This window comes from Elgaria multicarinata, chromosome 11 (assembly GCF_023053635.1).
Source record: "Elgaria multicarinata webbii isolate HBS135686 ecotype San Diego chromosome 11, rElgMul1.1.pri, whole genome shotgun sequence".
Classification (NCBI taxonomy): Eukaryota; Metazoa; Chordata; class Lepidosauria; order Squamata; family Anguidae; genus Elgaria; species Elgaria multicarinata.
In genome coordinates this window covers 22,071,030-22,087,641 of record NC_086181.1, presented here as the reverse complement: position 1 = coordinate 22,087,641, position 16,612 = coordinate 22,071,030, and the positions used below count along the sequence as shown (strand labels likewise).

Sequence of the window (16,612 nt, the reverse complement as noted above, 5' to 3'; positions counted from 1 at the left end):
TTAAAAAAGAGTTAATCAGGTTTCAAACTCTTACTCTGAGGCCCTGGTAAGCTGGGCTCTCTCAAGCTACTATGTCTAATGAGGAACATACTCTGCATCATCTCAGGAGATCTTTAATCTCTTCTAGCTTCATAGGTTCGAGGGCCAAATCATATTTCTGAAAACAGATTCCAGCTCTGAGGCCCAGTGAGGCCTAGCACAAATTGAGGGAATATTTTGATTCTGTTGAACTCTCTAGCCATTTAAATCCATCTTCTTTTCCTCAGGGTCACTGTTGATATACTTGATTGGTCTCCTGTGACCATATCTTAAGTTACCCAACCAGAAAAGATATGTATAAGTCCTTCTCATGCTATTTTACCTTGGAAGTTGCTGCCTTCACAGTTTTGCATCTCAGTAAAACTAGATGAGTAGATAACTCAGTAGTAACTGATCACTTTGGAGAAGAATATTGTACAAAAGCTAGTACACAGACAAGGTTACGTGGGAAGTCAGAGAGGGGTAAAATACAAAATGTGAGACCTTCATGGAATGTGAGAAAAAGCTACAGATAATGTAATACTCGTGCATCCATGATGTAAGAATCTGAGATATATATGTGTATAAGGAAACTGAAAGGGAAGATACCCTGTCAGACTGACAAAGCAAACTTTCAGACAGATATACAGACAAGCAGAAAAAGCACTGCGAATACAAGAGAAATTACTTCAAAGCTTAGGGAAAAAATAGAAGGTAAGTGTTTTCTACTTATCTGTCATCTGGTTCTTCTTTTTTCTGATTAATTGTTTGAGTTTCTCCACATACAATTATTGAAACAGGATATTGTGAAATTAGCTTCCATAAAATGAACACTATGTATCTTGGTCTTAGTAAAGCATTTTAAGATTCTGATTTAAGCATCAAATAGGGATGGGTAATATGACCTCTTAAACAACGTCCAATGTTTATTGTAGTAATTTGGGATGGGTGGTGGTTCCAGGAACTTATCCAGCCTTGTAAATAGGGGTGAGTTCTGAGTAACCTATATAGCATTATTGTTGTTTGCAGGAATTATTAAAATCTTCTATTCCTATTTCGAAAAGTATAGGACTTCCTTCTAATGTTGGCTTACATCAAGACGTTAACTTCCATTCCAACTCAACTCCCCCCAGTCTTCTGTCTGACAGGCACAAAGTCAGTAGGTGCAGTTTGGCATGTCTCTGGCTCTATAAATATCTTCTGATATTCTGTCTCAGAATGGTGATGATGATGATGATGATGATGATGATGATGATAGTATAATATAAACCTTGTTCCAAAGTAGTGTGGCACCTAATGAGGAAGAAGTTTGGCGAGCAGAGCTCTATCCCTCCCACTCATAAATAAGGATAGAGAAGCATATCTGATGTAGAATAGGACCCAGGATAAAAAAAAAACCAAGATGATCCTTCCATGTTTACACATCACTTCTAGTGCTCAGCATCCTGCTGAAATAGGGATTCAGAAGTGTTCGCTGGCTTCTACTCAGAACAAATGCAGTGTATTTGACTCAAAAGGCCTAGAGCATCTTGACTATCATCAGCCATCTTAACAGTAAAAGCCAACAAGGGGTTCTTCTTACTACACACCCTTTAATTGTCAGTTGGCAGCACCTATTAATATTAATTCTTTATTCACCAGAGTCTGTTTCATGCACTTTACCATTGACCCATACAAGTACTAGAACTGCCGCAACACTGATACACTATTCCAGCTGTAAGTCTAATTTACAGAATGATTCTGAAACACAGACACACACACAGAGGGAGGGAGAGAGGAGAGTGAGAGAGAGAGTGAGAGAGAGAGGGGGGGGACTGGGTACACATTTGTAAAGGAATAGATATGTCCCTTTATATTCAGAAAGGCTTACTTCTGAGTGAACCTGCACAGGAATCCAAAATAGCCTTTTCTGTACCCTCCCTAAACTCTCTTCATCAGTGATCGATATGTCAGGCAGATGCTTTAAAATAACTTCACCCTTACCTCATTGGACAGTTTGGCATTCATCTCAAAACACTGAGTATTGGCAGCATTCCAGCTTCAAAGTGGACCTGCAATAGGTTTCCATGAGGAAGAAAAAACATTAATACCTTTTGAACTGCTGATAAGAACTTCATCAAACAAATGAAAGCCACAAGCTTTCATCAAATACATCAGTAGTTTTCACCAAAATTTTATATGGTATCCTGACCTGCAGCTTGGAGAAAAAAGTTTAAAAGTGTCAATTTTCAACACTTTTTGATTTGCTATATGTATAGTAATTTATATCAGATCACTTAGTATTTTTTCACCTCTGTGGGATACGAAGTTTCACATTCACAAAAACAGGTGCCATTTTTATAAGCAGTAGAATTTTGAGGCTTACAAAAGTGAAATTGTGTCTGAACTAAAGCAGCACTCATGTGTGCATTTAAATAAACTTCACATGGGCATCACCCCAATTTTAATTGCCTTTTCATGTCCCAAAAGAAGAATTGGGCTTGAAGAAGCACCATCGAATTCAGCAGTTCTAAATCCTCTGCTCTCTTCCTTTTCTGTTCAGGGTAAGCAGATTTACATAGAACTAATATCTATTTAGAGTTTTAATTGTACAAAGGAGCTTTTTTTGAAATACTTTTTTTCCTGATCACTCTCTTTATATTTCTCCCTTTTTTCTCCAGCAAAGGAAGCACACTGAAGAAAATGTCCAACCAAAGTATTGTGACTGAGTTTATTCTCCTGGAATTCTCTGAAATTTGGGAGCTGCAAATTTTATACTTTGCAGCGTTTTTTATTATTTATCTCTCAGGACTGACTGGAAATCTTCTGGTGATCATGGTTGTAGCATTCAACCACAGCCTTCACACTCCAATGTACTTTTTCATAATGAATTTATCAATGGTTGACCTTGGTTACATCTCAGTCACTGTCCCCAAAGCCATAATTAATTCCTTATCGGCCACTTGGCAAATTTCTTACCCTGAATGTGTGGCTCAGGTCTTCTTCTTTGTCTTTTTTGTTTCATCAGAATTTTTTCTCTTGACTCTTATGGCCTATGACCGATATGTGGCCATCTGCAACCCGCTGCAATATGAGCAACATATGACCAAAACAGCTTGCATTCAAATGGTAGCCAGTGTGTGGATTGTAAGCCTTTTTTATTCTGTTTTGCACACCAGTTGCACATTTGCAATAACCTTCTGCTCCAATGTCATCAACCAGTTTTTCTGTGAAATCCCACAGCTTCTTCAGATCTCTTGCTCTAAGTCATATGTTCCTGAAGAAGGAGCTTTAATCTTTTGTATCTTGTTTGGTGTTGGTTGTTTTGCATTCATAATCATTTCCTATTTACAGATTTTTAAAGCAGTGCAGAAGATCCCGTCTATACAGGGAAGGAAAAAAGCCATATCTACTTGCTTTCCCCACCTCCTAGTCCTTTTCTTGTTCTACTTCACTGGACTCATTGCTTATTTGGCCCCTATATTTACATCTTCAGGAGATATAGGTCTTGTACTTACTGTGATGTACACAATCATCCCCCCTATCATGAATCCCATAATTTATAGTATAAGGAATAAAGAGATCCTGACAGCTGTTTGGAGGCTTTTGGGTAAAAGTAAATTTTTCACTTTCAATTACATACTTTGGGTTTAAGCTTTTTGATTAAAGAAACAAAGGAAGAATCAGAAATGGACCACTTTTCCCAAAGCATTCTCAATACAAACCATTGTGTAATAAATTCCCTGTCTGGAGAATTACAATATAACGCAGGAGTGGGCAACCTCCAGGGGTTAGGGGACATTGACCCCCTGGACCCCACCAGGAGCCACACCCCTTCCCCCACCATAGTGCCAGCAGAAAGAAAAGGCTGGTTTTAAAATGAAAAAAGGGGTGGCCACCAAAATTTGTTGGGTACATGCAGATAAAAGCAGCTAATTAACTTTATTGTAGTCAAGAGGTAGGATTGAGGTACAAGCGAGAAGTCAGGACCCAGGGGCAAGCAAAGGATACAGGAGTAACTGAGGAAAACCTTTTCTCTATTCATGCTTTCCAAAGAATGAATGATGTCTCAAAGTAGGGAGGGAACAGCACTGTGCACACTTGTGTCTTCACCTTCATTCTCTATGAGTAGAACTTTCCACAAAATCAAGCACCCTGTTTTATCAGGATCCGCACATACATGGTATTTTCTACTCATGCTAAATTTAACATGAATAGATGACTGCTTTTGATGCTCCTGCTCAATGCAAGGAAGTCAGTGAATGAAGGGGTAGGGGCTTCATGGGGCCCCATTATCACTATGAGCAATCATGGAGATATATATATATATATATATATATATATATATATATATATATGGAAGTTAGAATAGATAACTGTGTTTGCATCTCATGCCGTAGTTACACCACTTTTGTTCCCTTAACTGAGTGGTAACTCTTTAAACATCTGAACCTCAGGAAATTCTACCAATCTGTAGAATCAGCTGCTTGTAAGCTCAGGCTACATGGCAAATCAGACATTATCTATTTCCACATTTGCTCAGACATTAACAATCCCCCATGTGGGCTACTGGTACTTAGGTGAGTTGTTTGGAAAAAAAATGTCTCATGCTACCTCCAAGATTAAGAGCATCCTGTCCCATCTAGTTTGTAATTGTCCATGCATGTTTAAAGGGGTACAGAAAAAACTAGCTTCATCGCAGTAAATGCTGGCTGCTATTACGACAGCCGGGCCCCAATGGCTTCCTGCTCATTTCACTTCTGGTAGTAATGCTTGAGAAGTTGATTGGAGGAAGGCTTTCTTCATCACACCGAAGCCTCAAAGTGCTCACCAGTATATTCCTCTTTTCCAATCCAAGCTTCACTGTGCTACTAGTTGTTCATAACACCCCATTAGGGCTTAGCCAATCAAATTACCTGAATCAAACCAGATTGCTGTGACTCCCTTCCCCTGATGTCTGAGTATGCACTATACAAGAAAAAGGGCCCAGTCCCAAGGCCAATCCCCATAAATTCTTACTCAGCCTAGGTGTGTAGCCTGACCTACACTCTCACAAACTAGGGTGGGAAGGTGGGAAACTACAACTGAAGTGGAAGATGCTGCAAGGGAAGTGGGGCCAATTTATACACGTATGCCCCCACTCTCCCACAGAAGGTCTTCTCGGCTCACTTGCCAGTTCTCTTTCTATGTTATGTTTCCTCTCAGGAGGGGCCAAGGCAACCCAGTCATTCCCACAACCTACAGGCAGGGGGCAAGCCATTCCTTGGGATGACAAGTAGATGAATTTTGCTATATCTTGTAGTCAGTTGACTACAGTTGACTGTGAAACTAAATTGCAACCTAATCTTCATGTAGTTTGTACTAACGTAAGTTAAGTTTTAAGTAGCCATTACAAAATATATCAGGGGTGGGGAATTTGTGGCCCTCCAGATGTTGTTGGAGTACAACTCTCATAATCCTTGACCATTAGCCAGGGTGGCTTTAACTAATGGGAGTTGGTCCAACAACATCTGGTTCAGCATACAGTTTCCCCTTCCCTCTGGTGAACTTCAGTTTTCTGCTAATACAAGAGTTCCAGTTTTGTGTCAGGTAGGAACTGTTAGAGTAAGAAAGAAATGGGGTAACCTCAATTGACCACAGGCTGTGTGTGTGTGTATCTCTATTGGCCTTCTGGAGGGGAGCAAAATGGCCCCATTCAGACAACACGCTAAACCATACTGCTTAACCACAAAATGTTTAACAGAATGTATCCCTTCTTTTGGACTTCAGTTCAGCTGGCTAACTTTGTTTGTTTTATTGGTGCTTTTTTGATGTTCCTTTTTGCAGGAAGGTTTTCTCTCTCTCCGTGTGTAGGCATACACACCGCTTTGAGCATTGGAAAGACATTTAATAAATTATTTCAATAACAACAAATGAATTTCAGCTCATACCTCCATAAATCCCAGTGTTCTTTCCTCATTATATTGTGGATTCACCTATTTTCAGTATTTATTAAAAATTTGCATTGGGTTTTTATTTTTGAAAAAGCTCCAGCAGCAATAGAAATGGTTCTAATAACACAGCATTCTAGCCCTTCCACAAATTAACCAACCCAAAAGGATTCATCTTCTAATTTTGTGCAGTGTGTCACTATCTTATATTTATGTTGCCCATTTGCAGACCTTAATTTCTAAAAACAAAACAAAAAGTGTTACTGAGGTTTCAAACTCACACCCTGAAACCCTGGTAAGCGGGGCTCTCTCGAGCTACTATGGCCTTAGCTAGACCTAAGGTTTATCCCAGGATCATCCTGGGGTCATCCCTGTTCATGTAAATGACACACAGGATATCCCAGGACGAGGCAGGGATGACCCCGGGATAATCCCTGGAGAAACCTTAGGTCTAGCTAAGGCCTAAGTCTAATGAGGAACACACTCTGCACCATCTCAGAAGCTCTTTAACCTCTTCTAGCTTCATTGGTTTGAGGGCTAAATCATATTATGTAAAACAGATTCCAGCTCTGAAGCCCAGTGAGGCCTAACACAAATTTGAGCCAATAATTTGATTCTATTTCCCCATGGTTGAACTCTCTAGCCATCTAATGTCATTTTGTTTTCCTCAGGGCCACTGCTGATATGCTTGATTGGGCTCCTGTGACCATATCTTAATGACCCAACTAGAAAAGATATGTATAAATCGTTCTCATACTATTTTACCTTGGAACCTGCTGCATCCACATATCTGCATCTCAGTAGAACTAGATGAGTGGATAACTCAGTAGGCAATTGAGCACTTTAGCCGAGGAATAATGTACAAAAGCCCGTACACAGGCCTAGATAAGTGGGAAGTCAGAGAGAAAAATTACAATATGTGAGAGATCTACCTCCATGGAAGGTGAGACAAAGCTATAGATAATGTATTGCTCATGCTTCATTGACATGAGAATCTGAAATACAGATGTATAGAGAGACTGAAAGGGAAGATGCTCTGTTAGAGTGGCAGAGCAAACGTTCAGACGGATATACAGACAAGCAGACAAAGCGCTGGGGATAAAAGAGAAATTACCTCAAAGCTTGGAAAAAAATAGAAGGTAAGTATTTTCATCTGGTTCTTTTTTCTGGTTAATTGTTTGAGTTTCTCCATGTACAATTATTGAAACAAGATATTGTGAATGTAGCTTCCAGAAAATGAATACTGTGAATCTTAGGCCTTACCTAAGGTTTATCCCGGGATTGTCCTGGGGTCATCCCTATTCATGTAAATGACACATAGGATATCCCGGGAGTAGGAAGGGACGACCCCGGGACGATCCCAGGATATACCTTAGGTCTAGCTAAGGCCTTGGTCTCAATAAATCATTATACAATTGTAAACCTCTGATGTAAGCAACAAATAGGGGTGCATCTACTTATGTGAAAGTTCCCCTAGCAATACAGCAAGGTTCACATGCTTCATAAGCCAATAAAGCAACAGGATGTGGGGCATATTTGCATGTGACAGGCACACCGTCCTCCCTATCTGGATTTGGGACTGAAAGTCTGAAGAAAAGTGGGGTGCATAGAGGGCTAGCTGTCAGCAAGCACATTTTCTGTTATTGCAGAAGATCAACCCTAATGACTGGCCATGCCTGTTAAGTCTTCAGCCTTAGCTTCCAGTGTCCTGGCTTTGTGGAACTCGAAGTAATATTACAAAATGTGAGAGATCTACCTCCATGGAATGTGAGGCAAAGCTATAGATAATATATTACTCATGCATCTCAACTTTGGTTTTAAACTGGCAGCTTTTTTTTTTATGATTGAATTTCCTTAATTTTCAGATAGAAAGTTTCTTCCCAGGGTATTTGAATCTGCTTACGAGTCAACCTACATTAAACATGAAATTATAAATACTTAACTATTGACAATCGTCATTCAATTTCAAGATGCACACTTATTTGTTCAGGTGTACACCTAAAGAAACATGCGGGCAACCTGGTTTACTAGTTAGAACAACCAAAAGCATAATAATAGGGTAATACAGTGATCAAAAGTCACAATACAAGTTTTTGTAGTATGCAGCACTTCTTTGTGTTGAAATATAATAAAAAGGAGGGTATAGAGGTGTGTATTGGACCCACCCTTCCTGCGATGAAAAATAAAGAGTGTGGATTCCAAATGGAGGCTGCAGTTCTATTCTGACTTACTAGGTAATATGTCCTGTTAAACAACATCCAACTTTAATTTGAGTAATATGGCATGGGTAGGGGCTCCAGGAACTTGACCAGCCTTCTCAATAGGGCTTAGTTCTGAGTAACCTACATAGGATTACAGTTCATTGTGTCAGTCGTTAAAATATTCTTTCTGTCTGACAGATGCAAGGTCAGCAGGTGCCATTTGCCATGTCTCTGGCTTTATAAATATCTTCTGATATTCTGTCTCAGAATGATGATGATGATGATGATGCCAGTATAATATAAACATTGTTGCAAAGTGCTGTGGCATGTGCCAGCACCTATGAGGGAGAAGTTTGGCAAGCAGAGCTCCATCCCTCTCACCCATGGATGGAGGCATAAATAAGGATAGATAAACATAGCTAAGCTGGAATAGAACCCAGGCTACAAACCAAGATGATCCTTCCATGTTCACACATCACTTTTAGTGCTAAGTACCCTGCTGAAATAGGGATTTAGAAGTGTTTGCTGGCTTCCACTCAGATTAGACAGTGTTAATGGAATTAACCTAGACTATATATTTGAGACTAAAGGCTAGAGACTCTAGCCTACATGCCAGGGACACTAGTGGTGGTTGGAAGGGGCAGGGGCACACCATGTCACAGATCGCTAATTTGAATTCCTTGCCATCACATGGCCAGCTCTCAGCCCCCATGCTGATCTGGTCTTGGCACCACATCTCCAAGATCCCTGATGGGATTCCTCATGGTTTGGGAACCGGGAGCCCAATCCCACTCCCCCTCACCAATGGACCCAGCCCAATGCCTATCACACCTACTTATGTTGGGACAAATGTTATCAAATTAAGCATCCACAAAGAATTTACTTGTAGTTCAGATCTATTTATTTACAATGGAATTAATCTTGCAATTAATATTGCAACTGAATTAGTCTTTGCCAATTAGTGTGCAGGTAAAATTCGTTCCCAGCCCCATTCACTGGAGGCTACTTCTGCCATTGCAAGACGTCTTACTACTGGGAGTGGCTGGGTGCCGAAGTCAGCAACTGCAATCCTTAAGCCGCATGGGAGGTCTGCCTTTGGGAGCCTCAAGCTGAACTGGAGGCAGAAGAGAGGAGAAATCTCATTCTGCTGGTTCCACCTCTTTGGCTCTATCCCAGTGTGCTGATTGGCTCAGCAGTACCTCCCTGGGAAGGAGTTGTTACTGCTGGGGCTGTGCTGCTCCAGTGGCTGTTCCACCGCTCTTTACCAGCCCTTCTCGCTTCGCTACCAGCCTGCTTGCCCCCACAATACATCTCTCCCAGTTAAGGGCAAGAACTTGGCTACCTTTTGAACTGCTGCTAAGAACTTCACCATACAAGTGAAAGCCACAAACCTGAATGAAGTGCATCAGTACTTTTCACCAAAATTTTATATGATATGCTGAGCTACAGATTGGAGTAAAAAGTCAAAATTGTCAATTTTCAGCACTTTTTGATTTGCTGTAGTGTAGCAGTTTATATCAGACCACTTTGGAATCGTAGGTCACTGTAGATCTATGGTTGTCAAGTTTCACATTATTAGGTAAACAGGTGCTATTTTTATAAGTAGTAGAATTTTGAGCCGTACAAAGGTGAAATCATGTCCCCACCAATTTGCCTTAACTAAAATAGCACCAATGTGTCCCATTCATGAACTTTACATGTTCACCACCCCAATTTTAATTGACTTTTCATGTGGCCTTGATAAGCACCATCAGATTTAACAGTTCTAAATCCTCTGCTCACAGATTATCTGTTCAGGCTAAGTAAACCTACATATTTCATACATTGTTACACTGGAATTTCATTTGTTGTAGCAGATTTAGGTAGAACTAGTATCTGTTTAGAGGTTTAAAATGTACATAGGAGCTCTATTTGCATACTTCTTTCTGATCCCCCCTTGATATTTCTCCTTTTTCCCCAGCAGAGGCACCACAATGAACACTTTGAAGAAAATGTCCAACCAAAGTATTGTGACTGAGTTTCTTCTCCTGGAATTCTCTGATATTTGGGAGCTGCAAATTCTATACTTTGCAGCATTTTTCATCATTTATCTGACATCACTGACCGGAAATCTTCTGGTGACCATTGTTGTAGCATTCAACCATAGCCTTCACACTCCAATGTACTTTTTCCTAGTGAATTTATCAATGGTAGACCTTGGTTACATCTCAGTCACCATCCCTAAAGCCATAACTAATTCCTTATTGGCCACTTGGCAAATTTCTTATTCTGAATGTTTGGCTCAGGTCTTCTTCTTTATCTTTTTTGTTTCATCAGAAATCTATCTCTTGACTGTGATGGCCTATGACCGATACGTGGCCATCTGCAATCCACTTCAATATGAGCAGCTTATGAACAAAACAGCCTGCATTCGAATGGTAGCCAGTGTGTGGATTGTTAGCCTTTTTAATGCTGCTTTGCACACCACTTGCACATTTGCAATAACCTTCTGTTCCAATGTCATCAACCAGTTTTTCTGTGAAATCCCACAGCTTCTTCAGATCTCTTGCTCTAAGTCATATGATCTTGAAGACGGAGCTGTGCTCTTTTCTACTCTGTTTGCTGTAGCTTGTTTTGCATTCATTATTATTTCCTATTTGCAGATTTTTAAAGCAGTGCAGAGGATCCCATCTCTACAGGGAAGGAAAAAAGCCATCTCCACTTGCCTTCCCCACCTCCTTGTCCTTTTCTTGTTCTACTTCACTGGATGCACTGCTTTCTTAGGACCTATCTTTACATCTTCAGGAGAGAGGGGTCTGGTACTTACTGTGATGTATATAACCATTCCTCCCTCCATGAATCCCATAATTTATAGTATAAGGAATAAAGAGATCCTGACAGGTGTTTGGAGGCTTTTGGGCAAAAGTAAATTTTGCAATTTCATGTACAAACTTGGGGTTTCAGCTTTTTTTTTTAAGAAACGAAGAAACAAGCAAAAGCGACCAACTTTTCCCAAAGCATTTTCAATACAAATTACTGTGTAATAAATTCCCTGTCTGGAGAATTGCAATATAATGCTGGGGTGGGCAACCTCCAGGGGTTGGGGGCACATTGCCCCCCCACCATAGTGGCAGCAGAAGGAAAAGGCCTGTTGTAAAAGGAAAAAACAGAGGGGTAAACACCAACATTTGGCAGGACAAAGGCAGCAAAAAACAGCTAATTGGCTTTATTGTAATTCCCTGATGTATTGTCAGGACAGAGACATCTCAGAAGGGCCAGGAGCTGTGAGATGAAGCCAGTAGTCAAGACTGAAGAACAAACCAGGAGGCAAGACTGAGGTGCAAAACAGAAGTCACAACCCTTGGAGAATGAAAGGATATAGGACTAAGAAAAACCTTGTCCCTATTCATGCTTTCCAAAGAATGCATGAGGTGTCAAAGTGAGAACGGATCAGCACATGATAGCCCTGTCCCCAACATCCCAGGGCACACTGGTTTCTGCCCCTTTATTCTCCATGAGTAGAACATTCCACAAAATCAAGGCCCCACTTTTATCAGGGTCCACACATATGTGGTATGTTCTACTCATACTAAGTTTAATATGAATGGAAGACTACTTCTGAAGTTTCTGCTCAATGCCTGATATACATGGGGACATTTGGGCAGGCCAATGTACACAGTCCCATCACCACTTTGAGCCCTCATGGATACACACACACACACACACACACACACACACACACACACACACATTAGGCAGTTAGAAATTATAATTGTGTCTATTAAGTCTTCAACCTTATCTTCCAATGTCCTGGCTTTGTGGAGCTTGAAGCAATATTACAAAATGTGAGAGATCTACCTCCATGGAATATGAGACAACGCTATAGATAACGTATTGCTCATGCATCTCAACTTTGGTCTTAAACTGGCAGATTATTATTATTATTATTATTATTATTGTTGTTGTTGTTGTTGTTGTTGAATTTCCCTAGTTTTCAGATAGAAACTCTCTTCCCAAGGTATTTAAATCTGCTTATGAGTCAACCTACATTACACATGAGATTATAAATTCTTGACTAATGACAATCATAATTTAATTTCTAGTTGCACACTTAGTTGTTTAGGTAAACACCTAAAGAAATGTACAGGCAACAAGGTTTGCTAATTAGAACAACCAAAAGCATAATAGGGGAGTAATGCAGTGATCCAAAGTCACAAACCTATGTTTCGAGGTATCCAGCACTTCTTTGTACTGAATTATAAGAAGAAGGGAGGGTGTACGACTGTTTATCAGAACTCTCTCCTGTGATAAAAAATAGTGTGGATTCGAAATGGAGGCTGCAGTTCTATTATGACTTACTAGGTAATATGTCCTATTAAAATTCAATGTTTATTTGAGTAATATGGGATGGGTGGTGCTCCAGGAACTTGTCAAGCCTCATCAATAGGGCTTAGTTGGAGTAACCTACATAGGATTATAGTTCATTGCATGAGTAGTTAAAATTGTCTATCCCTGTCTCCAAAAGTATAGGACTTCCTTCTAATTAAACTTACATCAAGACTTTAACTTCCATACCCACTGAAATACCTCCAGTCTTCTGTCTGACTGGCACAAAGTCATCAGGTGTCATTTGCCATGTCTCTGGCTCTATAAACATCTTCTAATATTCTGTCTCAGAATGATGCTGAGGATGCTGAGGATGACAACGACACCAGTATTATATAAACCTTATTGCAAAGTGATGGGGCACGTAATGAGGCAAACGTTTGTCAAGCAGAGTTCCATCCCTCCCACCCATAGATGGAGGCATAAATAAGGACAAAGAAGCATAGCTAAAGTAGAATAGAACCCAGACTAAAAAATCAAGATGATACTTCCATGTTTACAAATCACTTTTGGTGCTCAGCATCCTGCTGAAATAGGGATTCAGAAGTGTTCACTGTCTTCCACTTAGAATAGATACAGTGTCAATGGAACTAACTTAGAGTATACATTTGAGTCTAAAGGCCTAGAGCCTTTAGACTAGTTGGATTCTAAAGGCCTAGAGCCACCTCCATACCTAACTGTTCCCTGCCCTGAGTTGAGTTCTACAGTTCTAAAATTGGTTTACACTAGATATGGTTGAGCCATCAGTGGTTCGACTTGGATTAGCTCGGAAATAAGACAAGTCATTTTTGCTCCTGAAATTGGAAAGTGGTTTTGCTATTTTCTGAGGTGATTCATATTCAAACAGGTTCCCAAGGTGGTTTGAAGTGGTTAGTGATCCCAGGGATCTTGGGACCTCACTTCACAGCAGGGCCAAGGGAACATTTGATAGAGTACTTGGTTTTAATGCTCAATCTTCTCTGGTTGTGTTGACATTCACAATTGCTTCTACATGATTATTTAAAACACTGGTGGTAATACATCTTTGTACAACAACAACAACAGTTTATTGCAGTCAATAGACCATTCCAGCAAATAAAAATTTTACATACAAGCAAACTGAACATACCATTAACTACTAAAAAGTCAGGTGATCATAGACGATCTAAAAGAAATGGCCAAGTTCAAAAACTTGGCCACTTGCTCAGTGATGGATTTGTCAATATTACAAAGTAAAAGAGACGTTAAGAATTCAGTTGGGTGACCAGGATAAGATTGTAAAATAGGGTTCAGAAGATCGTTTCTAGCCCCTAGATAAAATCTACAAAACAGTAAAACATCTGTTTTACCAACATCTGGTAGTAATAATGGCAGCTCATACCCTTGTATGTTAATCACTTGACAATTGCAGCATTAAGTGGTCACTTATACATATGAATAAACCATCAGAGACTAAACATCACTGGATACAATGGCTGGAGACAATTGTTATTTTTCATGAGAGGTCATCTATCTCTAAGAGTCCCCACCCCTGCAACTGAACCCACCCTCGCTACCCCTGCCCACCACCCAGACTTACCTGTAAATCACGTCCTCCTCCCAGAGACCCAAGCTGTGTTTTATAGTTAAGAACATGGTGGCTCTCTTATTTACTATAGCTATGGCCACAAACTATGGCCCTTTAAGGCCACTGTAATTTGTGGCCATAGATCGAGTAAATAAGAGAGCCCCCTTGACCTTAACTATAAAATGTGGCTTGGCTCTCTGGGAGGAGGACACAATTTGCAGGTAAGTCCTGGCAGTGTGAGCTCTGGATTGGGGAGAGGAGGCTGCAAATGGTGGGGTGAGGGGGCTGTGAGCGGGGAATGGGGAGTCAGGAATCCCATGGAACCTGCAAGGCCAAGTCGCTTTGGGGGACCGAATCCCGCTTCAGTGCCTTGGCAAGGCTAGCACACACACACACACACACACACACACACACACACACACACACACACCCAAAGTGCCCCAAGTCAAATCAGGGCCATTTCAGAGGCTCTAAATTGGCCTCTGAGGTGAGTTTGGGTGTGTGTGCACAGCTCTAGTATCCAATGGTGGCACTCCACTAAATCAAATGTCATTTGCATAACTCCTCTGAAATGATTGGTTGCACTGGCAGAATTTGCACAAGCTAAGCACCTTGTGCTAGCAGAGCAAAGTGGAACTTTAGTTGGATTCCCCCCTTGTGCATAGTTGTGAAACAAGTTTCCACTTGTGCAACATCACCTGCACCAGTGGAATGACATCATTGTATACTGCCCAATGACTCCATTCAACAAGAACAGGATGAAAGGAATATTTATCTCTATTAGGGATGTGCTCCGCTCCGATTAGGAGCGTAGAAGCAGTAGCGGATTGGCCTGCTCCGCCTTACCCAGAGGCGGAGTAGGAGCGGACCGTGGACCCCCTAGAAGCAAGGCGAAGAGAAGCGACCATTTTTCGGAGCTCCGAGTTCAGGCGGAGCGCTCCGGTCGCCATCTTGAAAACATTTCGCCATAGGATTGCATTGTGGCAAATAATCGCGCATAACTACGTTGTTTTTGAAGCTATCGCTCTGGAAATTCTTGTGCTCAGAGAGTCGTGGATGGGGGTCATTTTGAGACCACTCTCACCTCTCTGCGTTGTCCGTGTCGCGTGCTATATTTTTGTGAAAATCGGGTCAACCGCGCGGCTCAAACTGCGTTTTGGCTTTTCGCCCATAGGATTGCATTGAGGGAAAGAATCGGGGATAACTGGGGGGGGGTTTAAGCTATCGTTCTGAAAATTCTTGTGCACAGAGAGTCGTGGATGGGGGTCATTTTGAGACTACTCTCAACTTTCTGCGTGCTGTGGTTCACGTGCAATGTTTTTGTGAAAATCGGGTCAACCGCGCGGCTCAAACTGCGTTTTCGGCTTTTCGCCCATAGGATTGCATTGAGGGAAAGAATCGGGGATAACTGGGGGGGGTTTAAGCTATCGTTCTGAAAATTCTTGTGTACAGAGAGTCGTGGATGGGGGTCATTTTGAGACCACTCTCAACTTTCTGCATCGTACGGGTCGCGGGCTAGACGTTTTTAAAAAATCGGCGGGAAAAATACCTTTTTCAAAGGGCTGAGGGGCAGAGTCAGCTCCCGGTCATGATGATCCCAAAGTTGGAGGAGGGCATAGGCAAAATAGGTAACTTGGGATTCTGGGAAACTTCTCTTTCTTCATCTGAACGGGCTTTTCCCCGTGTTTTTTAACACAGTAGCCCCACCAAATGCACAAACACAACCTGAAATCATATACTAAGCCAAGAATAAGAGATAGAAACACAGCACTGCTCCCCACCCTAACCTTGGGGAACAACTGAATCGATGTGGTGCAAGGGGATGAGCTCCCCTAGGGCATCTCATCGTGGACGTGCCCCCACTCTCTCCTGCACTGGAAGGCCATAGAGCCTTCCAAAGAGAGTAAAACGGTGGAGCAATGCCTATCATGAGTTGAAGTGAATGGTCACTTTTCAGTGGTGGAGCAATGCCTGTTCTGAGTCGAAGTGAGCGTTTTACTTCTTCTCAGAGCTGTGGCTGTCAGTGTCTTGAACTGGCAGCTACTTCCCCCTCCCCCGGGCACGTCCCCCTATTGCTGGTAAAAGACAGATATAGCCTTTTAAAAAAAGTTCTTCTTGTTGTTTATTGAGCAACACTGCTGCTTTTAATTCCACCCCTCCTTTGTTTATTGATTGATTTATTCCATTTTATATGCATTACTGGCTTATCCTTGGCTCACTTCCTTATGCCCCCAGAAATGCCAGCTGCATGCCTGCCTGCCTTCCCTCCCTCCTCCCCTGCCCACCTCGCAGGGATGGTGTGTGTGGGGTGCCCGATTTTCAAAAATTCGCCAAAAATCAGGGGATGATGGGATTGCTTTGAAACTTGGCATGCGTGTGTATATCCCCATGAGGTGTCATGGTGCCAAACATGAGGTTTCTAACTTGAACAGAAAAAAAGTTGTATAATTTTTTAGCTTTCAATGCAAGCCTATGGGGGGGGGGGAAACGGAGCTCCGGATCCGGATCCGGAGCTCCGGGCGGAGCGGAGCGGAAGTGGGCGGAGCGGGGGCGGGGCGGAGTGGCCCGATCCG

General features: G+C 41.6%; 2 protein-coding genes across 2 annotated transcripts; both read left to right on the top strand.

Annotated features, from left to right (window-relative positions):
* Positions 1–2,700: 2,700 nt before the first annotated feature.
* LOC134405426 (olfactory receptor 14I1-like) lies at positions 2,701–3,651 on the top strand. Its single transcript, XM_063136671.1, has one exon. The coding sequence runs from the start codon at positions 2,701–2,703 to the stop codon at positions 3,649–3,651; it is 951 nt and encodes a 316-aa protein (XP_062992741.1).
* Positions 3,652–10,119: 6,468 nt separating this feature from the next.
* Positions 10,120–11,151, top strand: LOC134405425 (olfactory receptor 14I1-like). Its single transcript, XM_063136670.1, has one exon. The coding sequence runs from the start codon at positions 10,120–10,122 to the stop codon at positions 11,149–11,151; it is 1,032 nt and encodes a 343-aa protein (XP_062992740.1).
* Positions 11,152–16,612: the final 5,461 nt, after the last annotated feature.

What these genes read in the sequence shown, in the direction of transcription:
- LOC134405426 (XM_063136671.1), top strand. Translation starts at nt 2,701, where the DNA reads ATGTCCAACCAAAGTATTGTGACTGAGTTTATTCTCCTGGAATTCTCT.
- LOC134405425 (XM_063136670.1), top strand. Translation starts at nt 10,120, where the DNA reads ATGTCCAACCAAAGTATTGTGACTGAGTTTCTTCTCCTGGAATTCTCT.